The sequence below is a fragment of the Hippocampus zosterae genome, chromosome 4 (assembly GCF_025434085.1).
Source record: "Hippocampus zosterae strain Florida chromosome 4, ASM2543408v3, whole genome shotgun sequence".
NCBI lineage: Eukaryota > Metazoa > Chordata > Actinopteri > Syngnathiformes > Syngnathidae > Hippocampus > Hippocampus zosterae.
The window spans coordinates 5896807-5916976 of NC_067454.1; the positions used below are offsets into that span (position 1 = coordinate 5896807).

The 20170-nt window shown below is 44.1% G+C and overlaps 1 protein-coding gene across 2 annotated transcripts in view; it reads right to left on the reverse strand.

Annotated features, from left to right (window-relative positions):
- Nucleotides 1-20049, reverse strand: part of igf1rb (insulin-like growth factor 1b receptor) — a 48874-nt gene extending 28825 nt beyond the window's left edge. For both annotated transcript variants that reach the window (XM_052064279.1, XM_052064278.1), the window contains exons 1-2: nt 19049-20049; nt 8296-8853 (exon numbers count right to left, since the gene is read on the reverse strand). In XM_052064279.1, the coding sequence (XP_051920239.1) occupies nt 8296-8853; nt 19049-19139 (649 nt within the window). In that variant the 5' untranslated portion in view covers nt 19140-20049. The remainder of the gene's footprint in view (nt 1-8295; nt 8854-19048) is intronic.
- Nucleotides 20050-20170: the final 121 nt, after the last annotated feature.

Sequence of the window (20170 nt, forward strand, 5' to 3'; positions counted from 1 at the left end):
GAGGTCGACTGGATGAGCTCCAAGCAGGCCTTGAAGTCTAGTTGCGATAAGTCGCACATGAGCATGACTTTTAAGGCTGCCAAAGGGCTCTGCTGTGGCCTTAAGGGAACCTTATATGCCAGTACCCCCGTCCTTCCCATTAAATTCCAGGGATTGTTCCGTCTGCTTTCGCATGTTAACGTGAAAAAAGTTCATGTGTGCGAACGAGCGAGGGAGAATTGAATCAAAGAATCGCCTGCAGCAAGAATATACTGCATACTCGCATCGATATACTGTACTGAAGGAAAAAGCAGCACTGCATGTACAAACCCCAATTCCCCCAACAAGCGAGATGGTGTATTCAAGGGTGCTTTCATAACATTGGGAACCTGCAAACACCCAAGCCGCACCGGTCAGCACATTAATCCTTTTTCTTCGATTATGAAGATCGCAATAAGCCAAAATCAAAATCGCACTTAAATTTCAAATAATTGCCCAGTCCTGGTTTTCATCACTATGTATCACACACGCACAAAATAAAATAAATACATAAAACAACTGAAAATGTGCTTGAAATAAAGCTACAAGCAAAAGCACATTGAGTCGCCTCTCCATATTTTCTTCTTTGATATTTCGGGCAACCACAGAACAGAAGGGGAAAAGCACCCGGGTAGCAAAACAAACTTTCACCATACCGCTGACAAGACACTCGACCCAGTCAGAGCTCATCACAATCAGACGGTGTTTCACGGATCCCAATCAAAGGCCGCATAATTACAGTGGCCCCGTCGCCACAACCAAACCAGTAATGTTCTCTTTCAGGCATTCCACAGATGGGTGTGACTGTTCAATTAAAGTAGCCATGAATGTCCCTGCTTTACACAGCCGACCCTGTCATTACCAGCCCAATCAGCCTATGTGAATAGGTCGCGCGGATGCGGACTTGAAACATTGAAACAATGTGGATCTTTTGTTCTTTTTGGAGATGAAACAAAACTTTGTGGACAAAATACTACATGTTTTCAGAGCAATTGGAAGATGTGATGAAATTGTCAACTATCTGTACTCGGTATCGTCGAGTACCAGTGTACACACGCAAAACATATCTGTGCATCCTTACAATTCAAATATTATTTTTAGTGTAGTTCAGAGGATTTTTTTGTTGTAGAATTTTCCTTGACTTGATAATTTGATGTCACTGGCAAACTATTTCATTTAAAATACAGTGGTGCCTTGACATACAAGAGTCGCTCTTTAGCTGATTTTCTTTTTTTGCTTGCACTTGATAGCGCAAAGTTGAAATACGAGTACTGCATGGTGACAGTGTCATCACGTTCTGTATAAGTTTAGTGTCAAACTAAACATAAAACATAAAAATTGCACATGATGTATTTCAAGCAACCACAACTAAGCCTTCAATCCTTAATTCTCGGAGCAGCAACACACATAGACAGACGATATATTGTGCCATGAAATATTATTTTCCATCTTTTCATATTCTTTTCCGCAGTTTCCCTTTTTTAATGTTTAAGATCATCAATCGTAAATATCAGACAAAGCTAACCCATGTTAAAAAAATGCAGTTTTCGATTGATTTTGCTGAATACAGGAAAAAAATTATCCAAAGCTCTCTGGCCTTATGTGAAGAAGTACTTGCCCGCCATGTTAAATCATGAATTAACTGTGGCTGATCAAAATTTTTTGAAAGCCATTTACACTGACCACCGCCCCGAGCCCGATTACCTCCAGACCTGTTGAGTCACGAAATCATTTAAATGGAATATGTCTTACGAAATGAAGCCGGAAAAAAAACTCAAAAAGCTGCAAAGAAACACCACGATCCAGAGTAATTCAAGATGAGAAATAAAGTAAGTGACATCGATCAGTCTGAAAGCCATTGCTGACACTTTAGGATGCCAGTGAACCACAGTGAGAGCCATTATCCACAAATGGAGAAAACATGGAACAGTGGTGAAATCTTCCCAGGAGTTGCCGGCCTACAGAAAGTACCCCAAGAGCTCGACGGTGACTCATACAGCGGGTCACAAAGGAACCCTCGACAACATCTAAAGAACTGCGGGCCTCCTTCACCTCAATTAAGGTCCGTTTTTACAATAGGGAAAAGAAGGGGCAAAAAATGACATCCGTGGCAAAAACCACCGCTGAGCAAAGAGAACATAAAGGCTTGTAAATATGTGCTCAGTGACACATGGTGAGGTTCGTGACTGGTGAGACATTTAACTGCTCTGGGAGTCGGATAGAAAAACATGAAAACCAACATAGAAGAGTAGCCTTTTCAATTTTGACCTCAATTGAAACATTTGTTTTGAAAGCCGTTAATTATGTGTCAATCAATTCCAAACTGCTCAGCAGTGGGACAAGAGAACAACAAAAGAAGATTTTATATAAGGCCATGGCCATTATTATTTAGTATGCTATGACTGTCCCGTGTATAAAATTACCCATGTTACGCAACTTGACAATTTCGGATTAATTTCTTGGAGCGAAACACAGTTACTTCAATACAAGTGAATGGAACAGATCGCCAGCGACAGTCGGTGGAAGATGGCGGCAAGGTCATTGGAGGTCAAAACTGCCGCCTGTCGACACTGGCACGATATTCTTGAACCCACTGTACATTTTCAGGTGCTTTTCTGGCCGATTAGAAAGACTAAATAAGTCGCGCATTCATTATATATATATTCGACAGACTGCTGAACGTCAGCACGTGCAATAAAAACTGAATATTGGTGATACGGTATATATTTTTTAAAAAAGAGCATTGTCTTTGAGAAACATGGCTCTCAATTGTCCACTGGTATGAATGTCTCGCACGAAGTCAGCTGGGATAGACTGGGTGAGGATAAGCAGAGCAGAGAATGGATGGACGGATTGCAGGTTGCTATTTTTCTCATTGGAAAAAAAAAAAATCACATTGCAATATTTCCGGTACTGTGTTAAGGACCGGATTCAGGGCACCACCATTAAATTCAGATGGGGAGACTGGAAAGACAATTTGATCAAGCGTGGTCAAGGAACAAATTCAAACTCGCATCTCAAGGGAACCAAAGGCACAAAGGGGGAATCGAGCCTTTTCTGTTGTCGGTCCCTCTCTTTGGAATGACCTCCCCCTAAAGCCTCCTCCCTGCCCATCTTTAAAACTAACCTTACAACTCCAATTTATTCTTTGTCTTTTGATTCAGCATGAGACTTGGTTTTAGTTGGACGGTTTTTGTGCCATTTACCGTCTCTGTTTCTAATTTAATGTTTGTTGTTGTCTGGCTTATTCCTGCTCCATGTAAGGCACTTTATTTAAAGCGGTGGTTGTTTTAAAGAGCTCTATAAATACAGTTGTATTAAATTAAATGTCCTTGGTGACACAAAAGAAGAGAATCCCTTTTATGGTTAGTATAGTTCCCTTATTTATGTAAACTGAGCTGTGACCTTAAAACCACGGTACGAACTCAACCCCGATTTTTCGGCGAATCATTACAGCCCTACTAGTATTACAAATAACCAGGCCGGTGTCAAACAATGAGCCCAAAGAGCAACGCAGATGCAAAGGGCGGTAAATGAAGCTAATCGCAGGCTGAGCAACAAGCCGATCCCTCTGTTTTTATATGTATTCCCCTGTGGGCTGAGTTAAAAAACAGAAAAAAAAAATCCCTTTCCCGTAAATCCCAGAGGACTTCCTTTGTACTTTAATGATATGCTTTCATCTCCTCCTGAGATACAAAGCGCCGGAAAAAAAAAACACCTCCGCATGCACGGACTTGGGAGTCCACGTTGTGAGATAGGAAACCTGCCGAAACGTCTGTAACGTGAAAAAAGACACCAAGACAAATAGGGGACATAAACACAGAAGAATGCCGCCCTCACCACAAAATAGAAGAAGGAAAAACTTTCCCAGAGGAGCAAACGCACTTTGAAGCCCCGTCTCTCTTTTATACTTGGCACACTTTTGTGAATGAGTTCACGTCAAGGAAAACAAGTCTTGTGCTTTTATGGAGCTGATGAATGGACAACCTATCCTGGAAATAGAAATGACTAAGGCGCATTCAGACAAGAGCGCTCAGATAAGAAGACTGAAGCAAACAAACAAATGTGCAAACAGAACACCAAATCGGGATACTTGTATGGGTGGCACTCGTTAAAATGATCCCGATACTACCCACCGATACCACACTACCGGCCTGATATACTTCACCCTTTCCAGGTCAGAGCCATGTCAAACAGATAATTTAATGACATGAATGACAAAAATTTCAGCCGAATACAAATTAACCTCTGCAAAACGGCTGACTGACTCCGCTTGGCCGACGACCACCATCCGGCAAGCCCCGGCCCGGTTTTGCGAGCCCGGTTGCCCGCTGTGCAACATACTGCTTGAATCCAGCTGAGCCAGCCTGGTTTCCTGTCACAAAGTCAGGACAAAGCCGCGGGGGTGGCGAGCAACACGGCAAGTCGAGTGAAGAGGGGTATACGATGGCGTGATTAAATAGAACGTCTTTTTATATGACAGGCCAAGGCACTACTAACGCGCAGGCTTACCAACAAACACATTAACTAGCAAAAATGTGAACAAAAGCACTCACAAACAAAACTAGCTAACTAACTAACGAGCCAATCACAATCACGATTACGTGGCCCTTGATTGCTCCCAGGCTTTGACGTTTTGAAGTATGTCGGCCGTGAAAGAACAAAAGAAAAGACATCCGGCTATAAATGAGAGCTTTCTTGGTATCCAATTAGACGCAGCACACAAGCAGGTAGCCTCCTATTCAGCACCAAATACAACTTTTTTGTTTTGTTTTTTTTTCTTTCCCAATTGTCTTATTCTTTGGTGCTGGCCCATTTGCCGTGTTAACAGACTCCCTCTGGAGCCTGGCAAACGGTGTCTTCACGGGGTCCCGCTCCACTTCTTCTATCTATGCTCCACTTCGCAGCCGACTGACTAAACAAACAAAAAAAAAAGCCGTCGCGCTTGCAAGTAGCTCATCTGTAAACTTCTACTCGGCATTTGATAAACGGCCACGGAGACAGTAAGGCGGGTCATGCTGTTTTTGTCTTGTTTTGTCTCTCCCTGACAAAGAACATCAAAACACCTGACCTATGTCTTAGAAGATAGGATATCCTTATCTCTGAGGTGTGTTCAGAGTGGATTTGTCCCGATTATTGGCTCCCAAACGAGTCGGCCCGAAAATCTTAAATAATGATCGTTTTCAATATTTACGACCAAAACTCTTCAAACGTGTAAAATAAGATAATGGCTCTCGAGATGTGTGACTTCATGGATTGTGATGAGAATGCAATGTAGCCAATCCAAGAAACGCTACTGATCATGTGCCAGAGCAATGAACAATATTGTACCGTATACCTGCTTCAAGGAGTGCTCGTACGAGGAGAACCGTATTTCCATCCGATATTACCACAAGAGCCGTTTGATGTTGTGAATTTTGTTTCTAGTCTCATGGGGTCGCCATTTGGACTATAAAGGCACATGCATGCAACATATGTTCATCATCTGCGGGGACCAAGGCGTGAAACACATTCTGGTGTCCGGAAATGTATTCTGAATGGAACAAAGGGGGGCATCTGGAGTGCAAGTCCACAGTGACTAGTATACGCAAAATGCGGAGACGATAAAGAGAGTTACTTTTAACGAGAATTTATAATACAGTGCCGATGTTGGTGGGAACATTAGAAAGTATGTACTCAAAAGTCTTACTCGTTGTACACGCTGAAAAACAGCTCGGATCAGGTGGCTGTCCCGAACCCAGAAATGGACAAAGAAATGGAAAAAAACAGCAACAGGCAATAACCTGAAGTGCAAAAGTACCAATGAAGTAAGAACAGACAAACAAACTGCCAAGGAAATTGACTTGATACATTTTGCGGATAAAGCAACTCCAGAGAAGTACAAACTGGCGGCCAATTGAAGTAACAAACATGGCAGCAGACTAACAAAGTCACTTATACGCTAGCAATCTTGTGAACAGCCTTGCACGCTACAGAGCAATATTGTTGTTACATAAATCTCGTGAGCTGTGCTAATTTAGCACAATGGCATCCGTGGTGTAAAACACAAATCCCAACCAAAAAAACAATGTATTTCGTTTTCTTATTTTGACCTTTCTGGTAATTTTTTTGATTTATTTGCATTCTTGGCTGTCAGCTATAATCACCAAGATGGCACTAATAAGACACCTGCTCATTATTTTGACGTGCAGAGTCATATGTTCAACAATAATCACTTCAAAAATACTGTTTGACTCTTGCAACTCTTTGGCTTCCTTCCCCACCGGTCGCGTCTCAGGCAAACATCAGCTACCACAGACGCAACACGGCGGAGTTTACAGGCAAAAAGACACACAGGACACATTTATCAGGCACCGTCCTGTTAAGCGTGACCTCCTTGTGTCTGGATGATTCTACGAGGAGGAAGTATTGATAAAATATCGCAATAAAGCGGAGATCTAAACACGAGCCCAAGTCCATAACTGACCACCTCTAGTTCCTCCATTTAGCGCTACACCTGACACATTTGCATCCTATGCAAACCTGAGCCTGCTCTGCGACTCTTTCACATTATCGCATGACCGAAAACATCAACATGCTGAGTCCGCAAGCGAGGCAACTGGTCACCAGGGAAACACTTGAGACTTGCACGCACATGTACACCCGGACACGCATGCGCGCGTACACACACGCATTCGCTCTAGCCAACAGCAAAGCAAGTCACTCCAAACGCCGCAGTCATAAAAATGAAATGAAAGGCCATGTTCATGTGGAAGGTGATACTGACTTAATAAAACCTGCAGACTAAGAAACTAACGAACCCGTCAAGTTGACAAACGTGCAAATGGACTATTGCAGTCCAAGAAACAAATGAATGAAGCAACAGCGTAACTTATGAACAAACAAATATGGGCACAGGCTATCCAAAAAGATCAGAATAACAAATAAGCTAACAAGCACGCTAGCGGGCGAATGACGACACTCAATAAACTGTACTGTAAATGCTTGCACAAGCTCGACACACAAAAATATTCACACTCACAACATGTCTGCTGATAGCCAAGAGCTAAGGTGATTCCTGTAAAAGAGTGCAGTCATAAAGAAACTGAAAGGGCCTGTTCGTGTAGAGGTGTTTCATTAAAAGCATTTTACTGCTTTTCGATGGCATGTTGAGCAGATGAGAACAATAGTGCAAAGGCGGCCTGGGCCGATAACTGGTTTGATGGTTTGAGATGGGGTTTTTTAAAAGGTCACGGTTTCACTAAATGCTCAAAATGTCCGTCTCTATCATGAGCTTTTTTTTAGGGGCCTTTTAAACAGGGCAAAATATGAATGTCTGCTTGGAGAGTTGACTAAATGAGCCACCTGTGCAAAGTGAATTGCCTCCAATTAACGGATATTTTCTTCTACTCAGCAAGCAGAGAGGGGAGGGGTGAGCAGTTACGCAGCGAGGAGGACGGAGGGAGCAAGACGGAAGAGGCTGAAAACATGGATACCAGCTCTCTTAATTGATTCATATTGTCCTTAAAATAAATAAACGGGCGGCCCGGTAGCCCAGTGGCTAGCACGTCGGCTTCACAGTGCAGAGGTACCGGGTTCGATTCCAGCTTCCTGTGTGGAGTTTGCATGTTCTCCCCGGGCCTGCGTGGGTTTTCTCCGGGTGCTCCGGTTCCCACATTCCAAAAATATGCATGGCAGGCTGATTGAACACTCTAAATTGTCCCTAGGTGTGAGTGTGAGTGCGTATGGTTGTTCGTCTCTGTGTGCCCTGCGATTGGCTGGCAACCGATTCAGGGTGTCTCCCACCTACTGCCCGGAGACAGCTGGGATAGGCTCCAGCACCCCCCGCGACCCTAGTGAGGATCAAGCAGTTAGGAAGATGAATGAATGAATGAATAAATAAATAACAAAATTTAAAAAAACAATCTGGTGTGGACGGGTCCTAGTTAGCCCCAAGGACAACATAAGTACCCCACGGGTCTGTTCAAAAAATAGCTCACCAGTGATGGGACACGATCCCTTACTATGAAGAGTTCAAACAAAAGAAGAATGTTCATATTCATTTTTTTCCCAACTTAACATGGTACAAGTATCTTGAATCTTTGGAACCAATATTTTGTCTAAAAATTAAATGGTTTGAATCAAAAGCTGTTTTTGTCCACCCAAACACAGTATTTCAAAATTGGCCATTTTAGAACTGTAATATTCATACCATGACAACTCAATATTATTTTTCTCACAATTATCGGCCAATGATTCGTGGAACGCAGAGCCGCAGCTTCCATTTGTCCGACTTACCTTTCTGGCAGTAGTTGGAGTTCCAGCAGCGGAAGTTGTAGTTGTTGTTGAACATGGTCTTGCGGCACTGCGGATTGTTCTCCATGATGCCCGGGCACACGTCGCTGCACTCTTTGGACTGCTTGTTTCCGGCGATAAAGTTGTTGAACTCGGCGTCCATGATGAGCGACCAGTCCACAGAGTCCAGATAGCACAACTCGGGGTTCTTTTCAATGCGGATGGCGCCGCGGGTGATGTTGCGCAGGTTGTACAGGCCGATGTCCTTCAGGCTGGTCATCTCGAAGATGACCAGGGCGTAGTTGTAGAAGAGGTTGCGGCCGCGGATCACGGCCAGGTTGGGAAAGAGCGTGCTCAAGCTGTCCAGGCCGGAGACCCGGAACAGCAGCAGATAGTCGGTGATGACAGACAGCTTGGGGAAGCTGAGCGAGCGGAAGACCTCTTGGTTGTTGTTCTTGTCGCCGATGAGGAGGATCTGCAAGTAGCCTTCCACGACCGTGCAGTTCTCCAGACGTCGGAATTCGCTGATGTCGTTGCCAATGTCAATGCTTGGCCCGCAAACTGCAGGTAAAGAAATTTGAAAAAGACCATCATCAATTTACAGTGGACTTGGATTTTGACTACATGGCTTTTATGCTCAATTCAGACACATAATTGCAGCACATAGTCACGGAATCCTCAGTTTGGAAGCAAAATTTAATTCGGCTTTCCCAAAATTGTCATTAGTCACAGTTCCTTTGTGATTCAACAAGAGAGGGGAGGGAGGAGAAATTACTTTTTCCACAGGTTTTAATCTCCCCCGCCCCGCCTTGGTAAATGAAATCATAAATTAGAAACTAGATTTGATATTTCCTTGGGTAGTCTCTGGCAGATATTAAAATTGGTTTGATGAGCTGAAACCTTTGGAGGTGACAAATATGCAAAGAACACAGAAATCTGGAAGAGGACAAATCCTATTTCACAGCACTGTATATAAGATAAGATAAGATAAGATAAGATATCCTTTATTTGTCCCACAATGGGGAAATTTACAGCCTCCAGCAGCAAGAATGTAGGTAGAAAGAAGAAAGAAGAAAAAAAAACCCAACAAACACCGTTCAATTAAGTGCAATATAAACACAAAATGGATAAATCCCAGTGCTATTTACAATTGTATATCATGAAAACCTGATGTGTTCAAGAAAATATGAAGGCGAATTAAGAATGAAATCAATTCATCTAAAAAACTTGATTAAATCATTTTGGACAAAAAAAAACGTACAACATTTTTTTAAACCTGAATAAGACCTCTGGGGTACCCCTTTGCTAGCCCTAATATTGGATCAGGATCAGGTTACCTCTTGTTGATTTCTTCGCCATATCGAGACGAAATTGAACACATTGATATCTTTGTGGCGTGCCTTGTCGTAAATACACAAGCAGAGGTAAATGCCATTTTTCCCCCCCAAATACTTAACACGCATTCCCCCCCCAAATGTTTTTATTGCATGCTGTCTTATTCTATTTATTGACATTCCTCAAAATAAAGATGACTTAACGTAACGCTGACAAAACAATAAAGTTCACTGAACTGCAGCACCATTTATAATGTCAGCGTTATCCAATACATTTCCCAAATATTGACATTACACTTGGCCTGTTGACTTGTTGACAGAACATGTTTGCCAGGCGTGACAAAATAAATACTATGGTCAGGTTCAATTGGAACGCTGGCTGGAAAAGTGTGGCCCTGCCTTGAGCTTATTGTTTCCCGTTAGCTTAGCGTCCACCTGCAATCACATTGTTCTTTAATGAGCCAGCTCGTTGCAATGTCAACAAGGCACCACGTTAAAAGAAACGCCAGATCAAACCAGCCGCGGAACAAAAGGGGAGAAAAAAAACAGATTGAGGATTTCGCAATGTTGTTATTCACGTCGCAGGAGTCTCTTGATCAAAAAAAGTTGTTGTCAAATAGACGCTAATACTTCACACAAAGCTAATATGGTTGCACTTCGGCCTATTTTAATTTAAAATGTTTATCAGGATGGGCGAAACTTTCTGAGAGCTCGAAACCACCATTTTGCTGCCAGTGTTGCATTGTGCAGCTAAAAGCAAAACCATTGACAAGTGTGTAACGCAATAGAAGACAAGTCGAGACCTTCATTCACAACAAGAGACTTTGGTTTTTAGCCCTCTCGAGTATCAGGATTTCTATCAGGGCTGAGGAGTGGTTGGTTCAAAGTCAGCAAAAAGGCTGTGTACAGACACGTTGCTGCTTTGAGGCTTTGAATCATCGATGCCCTCATAATTCGCTACGCCGTGAGGGCGGCGGCGGTGATGAGAGATGAGGCGTCCCACCTGCATGCGTCGGTATGCGTCGGTGGGCAAAGGCCCACAGAAACGCGGCGACTATATCAAGTGGATTTTGCCTTCAAAACTTGAGGCCAGTGAGTAACCGAGAAGTTCCTCCCTGAGAACTTCTCTTTATGATACTATGTGTGATAGTAAACCCATGCGGATACAATACAATAAAAAAGTGAAAAATAAAAGTGCACCAGTTGCGCGTAAATATGGGAGTTATTCCAAGATGAACAGGTGCCAAGAAAGCATGATATTCTATTCTTCTAATATGCTGGATTTTCAGCAGGAACACAAAACGTTCCCTCTCGATCGGAGGCGGGAACACACGCTTTTTTTTGTTTGTCCAACTGAAAGGAACACATCGAAACATTTGTGCTGGCAGCCCAACCTATTTCTGAGCTCATTGACACGCATTTGTAAATTATACTGGAAAAGATCTATGCGGCTTTGATAATCGTTTACAGCCTGACCAAATGTTTGCTTTTGTCACAAAAGGCAAGTAGCTTCATAGATGGATGCTGTACTTTTCCATCCTTGAAGGCAATCACCGAGTCTAGCCTAAATCCCATTCAAATATTAGAGCTTGTCCCCTCCCAAATCCCTTTCCTTCCTTCATTGTGGATGCGTTCGGAAATACGTTCCAAAGCGTTGTTTAACTCGGACCTTTCATAAACTCAGAACGTTGTTCAAATGTGCCATTCAATGATTCGAAGTGCCGCAAAAAAACAGGGTCCATTGCAGACAGTCCAAGGTCAATAAGCAGTTGCGTTCAGAAATCAATGGGAACGGAGCACGCTCTGCTTCCGACATCACACAAGGGCGAAACTACTTATTACCTTTGTTAAAGTTAGGCATGCACAATAATTATTGGACTGATAATTATCGGCCCGGTAAATAATTAGGTCACTTGTATCGGTCCCGATCCTGCAAATTAGGCTACGATGCTCTTTATGCACTATTTCATTGCTTTTGTTTCTAGATAAATAAAAATACACGAGCGACAACAAAACACAAACAACTTTTTGCAATAGGTACTATACACAGAGCTTTTGAGATTGCTCATCGCCTCACCGTATCAGTGAAAAGATTTCAGAAAGTAGCAAAACATCGAACCTTGTGTTGTCGCCGACTACTTTGTTTTTTTAATATATCACACTCCAACCCCATGATGTGAAGTGACTGGAATGAAATGTTACATTCTGTCAAACTGCAAGAACAGCTACATTAGTATCCAAAAAATATTATTATTATTATTATTATTATTATTATCGGCTATCGGTATCAGCCATACAAAGCAAAAAATGATTGGTATTGGTTGACATTTTTCAAATCGTGCATCACTATCTATCCTTCCATCATCTGAGCCGCTGATCCTCTTATCACTACTCCATGTTTTTCTTTTTATCTTAAAATGGCTTGCCTTAACCAGAATGCTGCATCGCACTGTCGTCAAAGATAAAATCCTGATGGACTAATTACACCTTGAGGAAACCGAAACCAAGTTGCCATGACTACCGTTCTTCTACTTCCATACTTCCGGTGGAAGCTGCTGCTTCTTGGTCTTCAGAAGAAGAGTTCGAACAAGAACGGCCATCGGGGTAATTTGCTTTCAGTTTCCACAACAATGATTTACAATGCGCAGTCTCTCTCCGTTCATGTGAATGTACCACTGTCCTCTAGTCGAAGCACAAAAGCAGGTTTTGTCGCACTAAATAAACGACGCAGACAAACTGACCTTTTTCAACCCCTGCGCAAGTGAGTGACTTCAATGTGAAAAAAAAAGCTAACCGACGCCAGGCCTGGTGACTCACAGCAGGGCCGAAGCCCCGCTCAAAATGTTCTTAATGTGTATGCTCTTTGTTTGCATTTGGTCTTTAATTGGTACCAACTGGCTTCGCACCAACGACCAGGGCCAAGAGCAGGAAGCTTCTTTTTTTTTTTTTATGCTTCAAACGAGCTGCTGAGAGTTTGGGTCTTTTCCTGAGCGTGCTATTATGAAAAGAGAGATTTAAGGCTAGCCAGTGTGGCGGTATGGCAGCTCTGTCTTTCCCTATAATCTACTTGTCAGCGCACATTGTCCACATCCCACATACCTGGTCAGACAACACTTGCACCCGGACGTGTGTGAAAAGGTGCCGTGTTACATCACCGTAGTCTTTCATTCACGGGAACCGCTCCCAATTGAGCTTGATGGTGCTGAAATCAGTTTTCAGGACCATAACAGGGGAGCGTCTTGACTCTCAAGACTAAACAAACCAAATCTCCAGAAACAGGAAACAAGCGCTTTGATTAGCTCCCTTGATGGGGGGTGGGGGAAATTGAAGTACTTTTCTTTGGGTTTATAAAAAGACTAGCTGGCTAGCCCCCCGGGCGGCTCATCAGCTAGTTCCTGCGGAAGGCTGGTAAGGTGGGTCTTCGGCCCACAAAAGTGTTGTTGCTTGGTTCAACTTTTTGTTCAAAAAAGAGATGTTTTGCGGATAAAGCAAAAAATAAAGAGATGTTTAGCTCTACTAAATAACTAACAATTTCATTGCAATGCTTGTGGGTAGACAACATTTTTTCGCTAAGATGCCCGCGCGATCGTAGTGAGCCACTGCCTGCCTGGTGAAGTAGGTACGTTTTGAAAAGAGACAGACGGAAGGACAGACCGCGTGCGGGACGATGCGCAATATATATATAGATTGTATATTTTATTGAATTTTGTCCTGATCCTAGAATTGATACTGTGTTCACTTGTACTTGGTGTTAGATTACTGCAGTCTCTAGTGAGGCCAATTTGCAAATTAATACAATACAATACAATACATGCTGATTTATATAGCGCTTTCACAACAGCGGCAGCTGTAACAAAGCGCTTTACAAAACAGTTAACATAAAGTAAAATAATAAACACAACACATAACATAAAACACGGACAGTCGTGCAGTCCTAACCACTTTTCCGTCACACGCTTTGTTGTTTGAAGCGGTTTGAGATGAAAGAGGAGAGAATCAAAGTGTCCTTTAACCAGTGGATCAGAGACGTCACACGTCGGCTACAAGCTAAGTTTCAAAGTCAACAAGAAGCTGTAGCATCCATTGACGAAAAAAGAGATTGGTTCACTTCTCCTGTCCCATGGAAATCCACTTCAATTCCAAGCGGCGACTCACTTTAAGTGAAGCACCTGTCCGAAAACATCTCCCCTGTTTATTTAGCTGTGGGACGGGTACGCGTCATTATGGCCGCCGCTTCCTGTTGTTGGCCGTTATGGTCACGACTTCTTTTTTCGTCCCATTATGGTCATGACTTCGCACTGCCACGTTATGATTACGACTTCCCGCCGTGCCCACTGTTATGGTCGCGATTTACCACTAACCCCCTTCCATCAAACAGTCTTACGCCACGTTACGTCACGGTGGTTTATCTTTCACGGGAACTGCTCCCAGGTCGTATCAGATTGGGATGAAAACACTCGAGGGTTTTTGGCGGCAGGCAGGTGTCGCAACCTGATCGCTGCTCTTCAGTCCCGTCCAGCTGAGTACACAAGCTAATCTGGTCGAGCTTCATCACATATTTGCTCCTGATAACCTTCTCCCATCGAGAGGAAATCCACTAAGGATGCACTTGAACGACCAGTCAGTCAACATTTGCGTACCCCCCCCCCCCCCCCCACTGCCCCGTACAACCACTCCAACCCATCCATTGAATAACTCCCCACCACAACTCATTTCAGCCAGCATGAACGGATAGAGTTCAATTAAATGTGAACTAACTGGACATTTTAAAAGCCGAAAGGCTCTCATAGTGGCCAGCGCGAGTGTTTCAGCGGCCTGACTGTCTGAGAAGACTGCCAGTAGTCGCGTGTCACGTCTGTTTAGTGGTTTCATTTTTGATCGATTTCGACTCGATGTTTTGGTTCCCATTCCCGCTGGCTTTATGGTCTTCCTCAGACCCACTTGTTGTCGTTTACATTCCTTTTTATTTCATACTACCCTGTTTAAACCGTGTTTCATTGTTTTGCATTCATCTTAAGTGTGGTTAACCTCGACCTACCGCTTGCATAGTTGAGACATGTTAAAATGCGCCGGTGGCGTTCATCCATGTTTGATGAGGTCGACACGTCGGAGTGTGCCAATTGATCTCTACGGCTTACTGTACAGCGGGAATGTGTGAGAGTTTATTTACAGCAACACAACGACGCTTTCGGAAGACATTTAGACTCATTGGTGCAAGAATCAAACGCAAGATACCGACAACAGGGGGAGAAGCGCCGGCCGGGCTTCTCCTCCGACGGCAGGAGCTAGTGGCAATGGCCGTAACACACCGGTTCACAGGCTCCTCACTCTTTCCGATCAACAGAACTCAGTCTGTTTTGCGTGTGAATGTACTTTGGCTTGTTCTATTTTAAACCCCCTCCCAATACCCCGTTCAACCCCGCCAGCCCGCCCCTCCTCAAAGTGCCGCTGAGAGCGGGATGAAGCCCCGGCTCACAGTAAGGACGGTAACGTGCAACACGTGTAGAATTTCCTTCTGTTTCAAAACAAGTCCCATGTAATGGATTAGCTCTTGATCCGTCACATCTATCATCCCCTACTGGTATGTGGGTAAGACATCACGGTGTGAAAGGGGAACAACGTTGCTCCCAAAACATAAGATATCGGGAAGGATAGAAGGATGTTGTGGAACAGCAGGGATAGCAGTAAGTCGCGACCGTAACTAACACGAGCGGCAGCAGGAAGGATAGAGGGAAGTGGCGATCAAAGTTAGTATAGTTAACGAATTGAAATTGAACATTTTTGTTCACATAAAAGTTTTTTTGAAAGGATGGGATTAGGGCGTGACGCATTGAAAAGTTGTTGTTGATGCCCCCAAACGTAGTCGGCGATAGGCTTATGGAGTCACGTGCCGAAAAATGATCGTCGACAGGTGGCGGGGGGGAGGGGATTCCCATGACTGGCTCGGAAATACAATAGCCCTTCAGGAAAATTAACATATTTCCCCAAATTCTCGATGGGCAACCCACCCCTAAAAAGAGGCGAACCTCGCCCCACATTTGTGAATGACCGATTAATCCAAGGAAGCTCCTTTTACGTCCAATCATGTTCCCAGGTAGCCCGTTCACCAGTGGGATGTTCCAAACAGGTGTTTGATGCGCATTCTTGTACTTTCTCAGTCTTTTTTTTTTTGCCACCTGCTTGTTTGAAATGTGTTGCAGCCATAAAATTCTCAGTTCATGATTATTTGCCAAAAACAAAACGCTTATTATTTTGAACATTAAATATCCTGTCTTTGTGGTGTATTCAATTGAATATCAGTTGAACATGATTTGCAAGCCATGTGCCCTGCGATTGGCTGGCAACTTGTTCAGGGTGTCCCCCGCCTACTGCCCGGAGACAGCTGGGATAGGCTCCAGCACCCCCCCGCGAACCTAGTGAGGATAAAGCGGTTTGGAAAATGGATGGATGTATTCTGTTTTGATGCATGTTTAACGTCCCAACGACATTGGGAATTGGGTTTGTATTAAACCATGACTGTTTTACACCACCCTTATCCCTGTCAAATTTTAAATAGTATGACCTGAAAATCATTCAACTTCAGAGGTTCCACTTTGCATAATTACAGTAGTTTAGTTTCATTCCCAAATAGTATCAGATGTATTTGTTTTTTCAACTGCTCGTTTCTGCGGCAAGCATCGCGGCTGAAGACACTAAGAAAAGCAAGCTTCAAAAACTTTTTTTCGCAGCATTTTCGGTATGGGTGTGTATCTCGCCACCATAGACAATTCGAAACGGTTTTCGCTTAGTCAAGTTTGAAGAGATTCAAGGATGGTTTGATATGTAAGCGGAACGATTCGATTTGGGTCAACTCAGTGGGATTACAATTTGATTCGATATGATTCGGCTCAGTTCAAGAGGGTATGATGCGATTACTCTTTTGTTGTCATTTTACATACATTGGAATGGACTTGTCAGTTCTGAAAATGTGCCATTTCCTAATAAAATATACTTCTCCGATAAAGGCCGGTCCTATACATCTCAATATATTTCAGAGTGGGACAATTCGATTAATTTTGTTTTTTGCTACACCCTTAATTTTAGGATACATTTCACTTGAAAACTGCGATCATTCGGACGTTGTATCGGTCTGTCGTGGTGAAGAAGGAGCTGAGCCAAAGGGCGAAGCTCTCAATTTACCGGTCGATCTACGTCCCAACCCTCATCTATGGCCACGAGCTATGGGTCGTGACCGAAAGAACGAGATCCCGGATACAAGCGGCCGAAATGAGTTTTCTCCGCAGGGTGTCCGGGCTCTCCCTTAGAGATAAGGTGAGGAGCTCGGTCATCCGGGAGGGGCTCAGAGTCGAGCCGCTTCTCCTCCACATCGAGAGGAGCCAGATGAGGTGGCTTGGGCATCTGATTCGGATGCCTCCTGAGCGCCTCCCTGGTGCATGTCCCACCGGGAGGAGACCCCGAGGAAGACCCAGGACACGCTGGAGAGACTACGTCACCCAGCTGGCTTGGGAACGCCTCGGAATCCCCCGGGGAGAGCTGGAAGAGGTAGCTAGGGAGAGGGAAGTCTGGGCTTCCCTGCTAAAGCTGTTGCCCCCGCGACCCGGCCCCGGATAAGCGGTAGATGATGGATGGATGGATGGATGGATGGATGGAAACTGCGATCATTTGGTTTGAATTGAATGCTGCTTACAGCATGTTGTTCCCACTTGGAGGTGAACCGAATCCATGGTGAGGCATTTCAATCTACCTGTTCATTTCTTGACTTTTTTTTTGCCGCTTACGTTGGCTTACACAGTGAGTCAGAATCAACAGAGTGGTTTTCATCCGCAGCCTGAATGACTTTCTCCATTGAGTCACTGGCCGCCGGTTCGCTCGATTGCAACATTGCAGATCACACATATGGGAGGCCGTAAGTGTCGTCACACGGGTGCCAAACTGTGGTTATGCAGGGTTTGATGGTAGTTTTAAGTTGCAATATCACCAATCAACACCAGATGGCAGACATGTCTTTGTTGCACAGTCGTATACTGCCCTATAAGCCAATAGGTTTTTTGTTTGTTTGTTTGGGTTTTTTTTATGATATGGAGTATTAACGTAGTAGTATTATTACAATTTTCAGTAAATTGATTTCTGGGGGAAAAAATACAAAAGTAGTTCTTTGCACTTAACGTTGGTTTCTTGTTCAGTAATTTTGTGCCGTCTTTCAATGCAATTTTTAAATGCAGTCGAGCCCTTTGCACTGCAAAATCTTCAAACCCTTTGTTGTTTGGTTAGTAAAGTGGATCTTTTGCACATACATCAAAGCAATCTACAGCCATATAAAAAATGAACAATATTAAGACCACGCTTTTTGTCCATATTTAATGCAGCTCCTTCAGCCAGAGACTGATACACCCGCGCTGCAAGAAGGAGAGGTACGGCCGCTCGTTCCTGCCGACTGCTGTCAGGCTATTGAATAGACAGACCTGAAAACTTGGACTCACCCCCACTCACCCATTTTTAACCTGCCTATATAATTTATATACTTTTAGTGTGATATATCAGATAGATAGATAGATAGATAGATAGATAGATAGATAGATAGATAGATAGATAGATAGATAGATAGATAGATAGATAGATAGATAGATAGATAGATAGATAGATAGATAGATAGATAGATAGATAGATACTGTATATAATGGGCAGCCAGGTAGTCAAGTGGTTAGCACGTCAAATTCACAGTGCAGAGGTAACAGGTTCAATTCCAGCTCTGCAGCCTTCCTGTGTGGAGTTTGCATGTTCTCCCCGTGCTTGCGTGGGTTTTCTCAGGGTCCTCCGGTTTCCTCCCACATTCCAAAAACATGCATGGCAAGCTGACGGAACACTTAAAATTGTCCCTAGGTGTGAGTGTGAGCGCAGATGTTTGTTTGTTTCTCGGTGCCCTGCGATTGGCTGGCAACCGGTTCAGGGTGTCCCCCGCCTACTGCCCAAAGACGGCTGGGATGGGCTCCAGCACCCCCCCAAGCATGCAGTTAAGTCAGTTTAGTCATTTATATTTTCTATTGGTTCCTATAGCTGCTGTTTCTACAAACTTTAGACACGGGGTGTCTAAAGTTTAACCTAGAATACCTAAAGTTGGTCTTTGATCATATCATGAGGAAAATGTATACACAAGTCATTTAAAAGCGTGGCTCTTTGAATTGACACAATTAATCATGTGTCAGAACCCCAAAAGAAATGAAATGATATCATTTTTAAGTAAAGCGTTGTAACAACATGACTTTGATAAAACCGCAACGGTCGTTAGTGTAATGTCTCGCTCCTGTAAAGGGCACAGAATGGCGTTTTAAAATCGTCTATTTTGGGGTGTTTTGTGGGGGTGTCGTTTTGTGGGATGTTTGCTACTCATGTGTAGGAGGAAAAATAAAGATAATTTGACTTACTCTCCGTTGCGGCGAGCCGGAGAGAGGACAACACGGCCAGCATCAGACCCCCAAACAAGGTCAAGCGGCTCCTTTCCATTCGAGCCCTCATTCCCGTGGACGTAAATCCTCTGCCGAAAAACTGTAAACAAATACGCCCGTCGAGTGGGTGTACGGTGTTGAAGGAGGAGAAGGGGGCGTCCGTCCGTCCGTTTACAAACCACTCCAGGTTATTTCTGGGCGACGTGTGAGGGAGCGAAATCAAGCCTTAAAAATCTTCAGCCAGCGCCTTTTAGCCTTAGCCGGCTAATGGAGCTAATGGGCTAGCAGCCACGAGCTAGCTCGCGGAATCCTGCACGAAAAATCTGCGTTTCAACACTCGCCTCAATGTAAATCCGTTAAGGAGCCGCTTAAACGCCGGTAAAAGGCACAGGGCGTTGGTGAGGGCGGCGGGACAGATACGGCTAAACGGGGAGCGGCGGGGATTCCTGTGTAAGCCGCATCTTCACGCTCCATGTCGTGGTGGTGTGGGGGGCGAACGCATTACGTCCCGGTGCTGGTGGAGATGCTATCATCCGGAATCAAATCTTGTCTTGAAAACTTGGATTACACACCCCCTCCAAAAAACAGTCCGGTGGCGTGAAGGAGGCGAGTTTGTCTGGTAAAAAATATTGAGCAGAGTAGCGCGTTTTTTTTTGTAAGGAGACCGCAGTCTCTCTCTCCTCCAGCCTCCTCCCCCTCCTCCTTCAGCCGCTCATTATGCACGGACTCACCGCGCTGTTGTTGTGGTTGCAATTCATCCTTCTAGTGCGACTACGACGTCAGGCCGCGGTCACTATATGCGCTTAAACGTCTTTTGACACCGCCTGGGATGTTGGTGCGTATAAATAACAGCCCTCAATCTGTCCACTACAGACTATAGAACGTCGCCAGACGAGATTAAACGCGGCGCAGGTACGCGGAATGCCCACTTGCCTCGCGTCGGTCTGCAGTCTGCCTGTAAACACAAGCGCAGCTCGCGAAGATCGCGTCTTTTAATAATGACAGATCACTGCGCAAAAACTACCACTGAAACGGGGGGTCGGGGTGGGGTCAGAAATTATTTGGGTCGAAGGACTTTTCCAGGACTGATAAATGCAATAA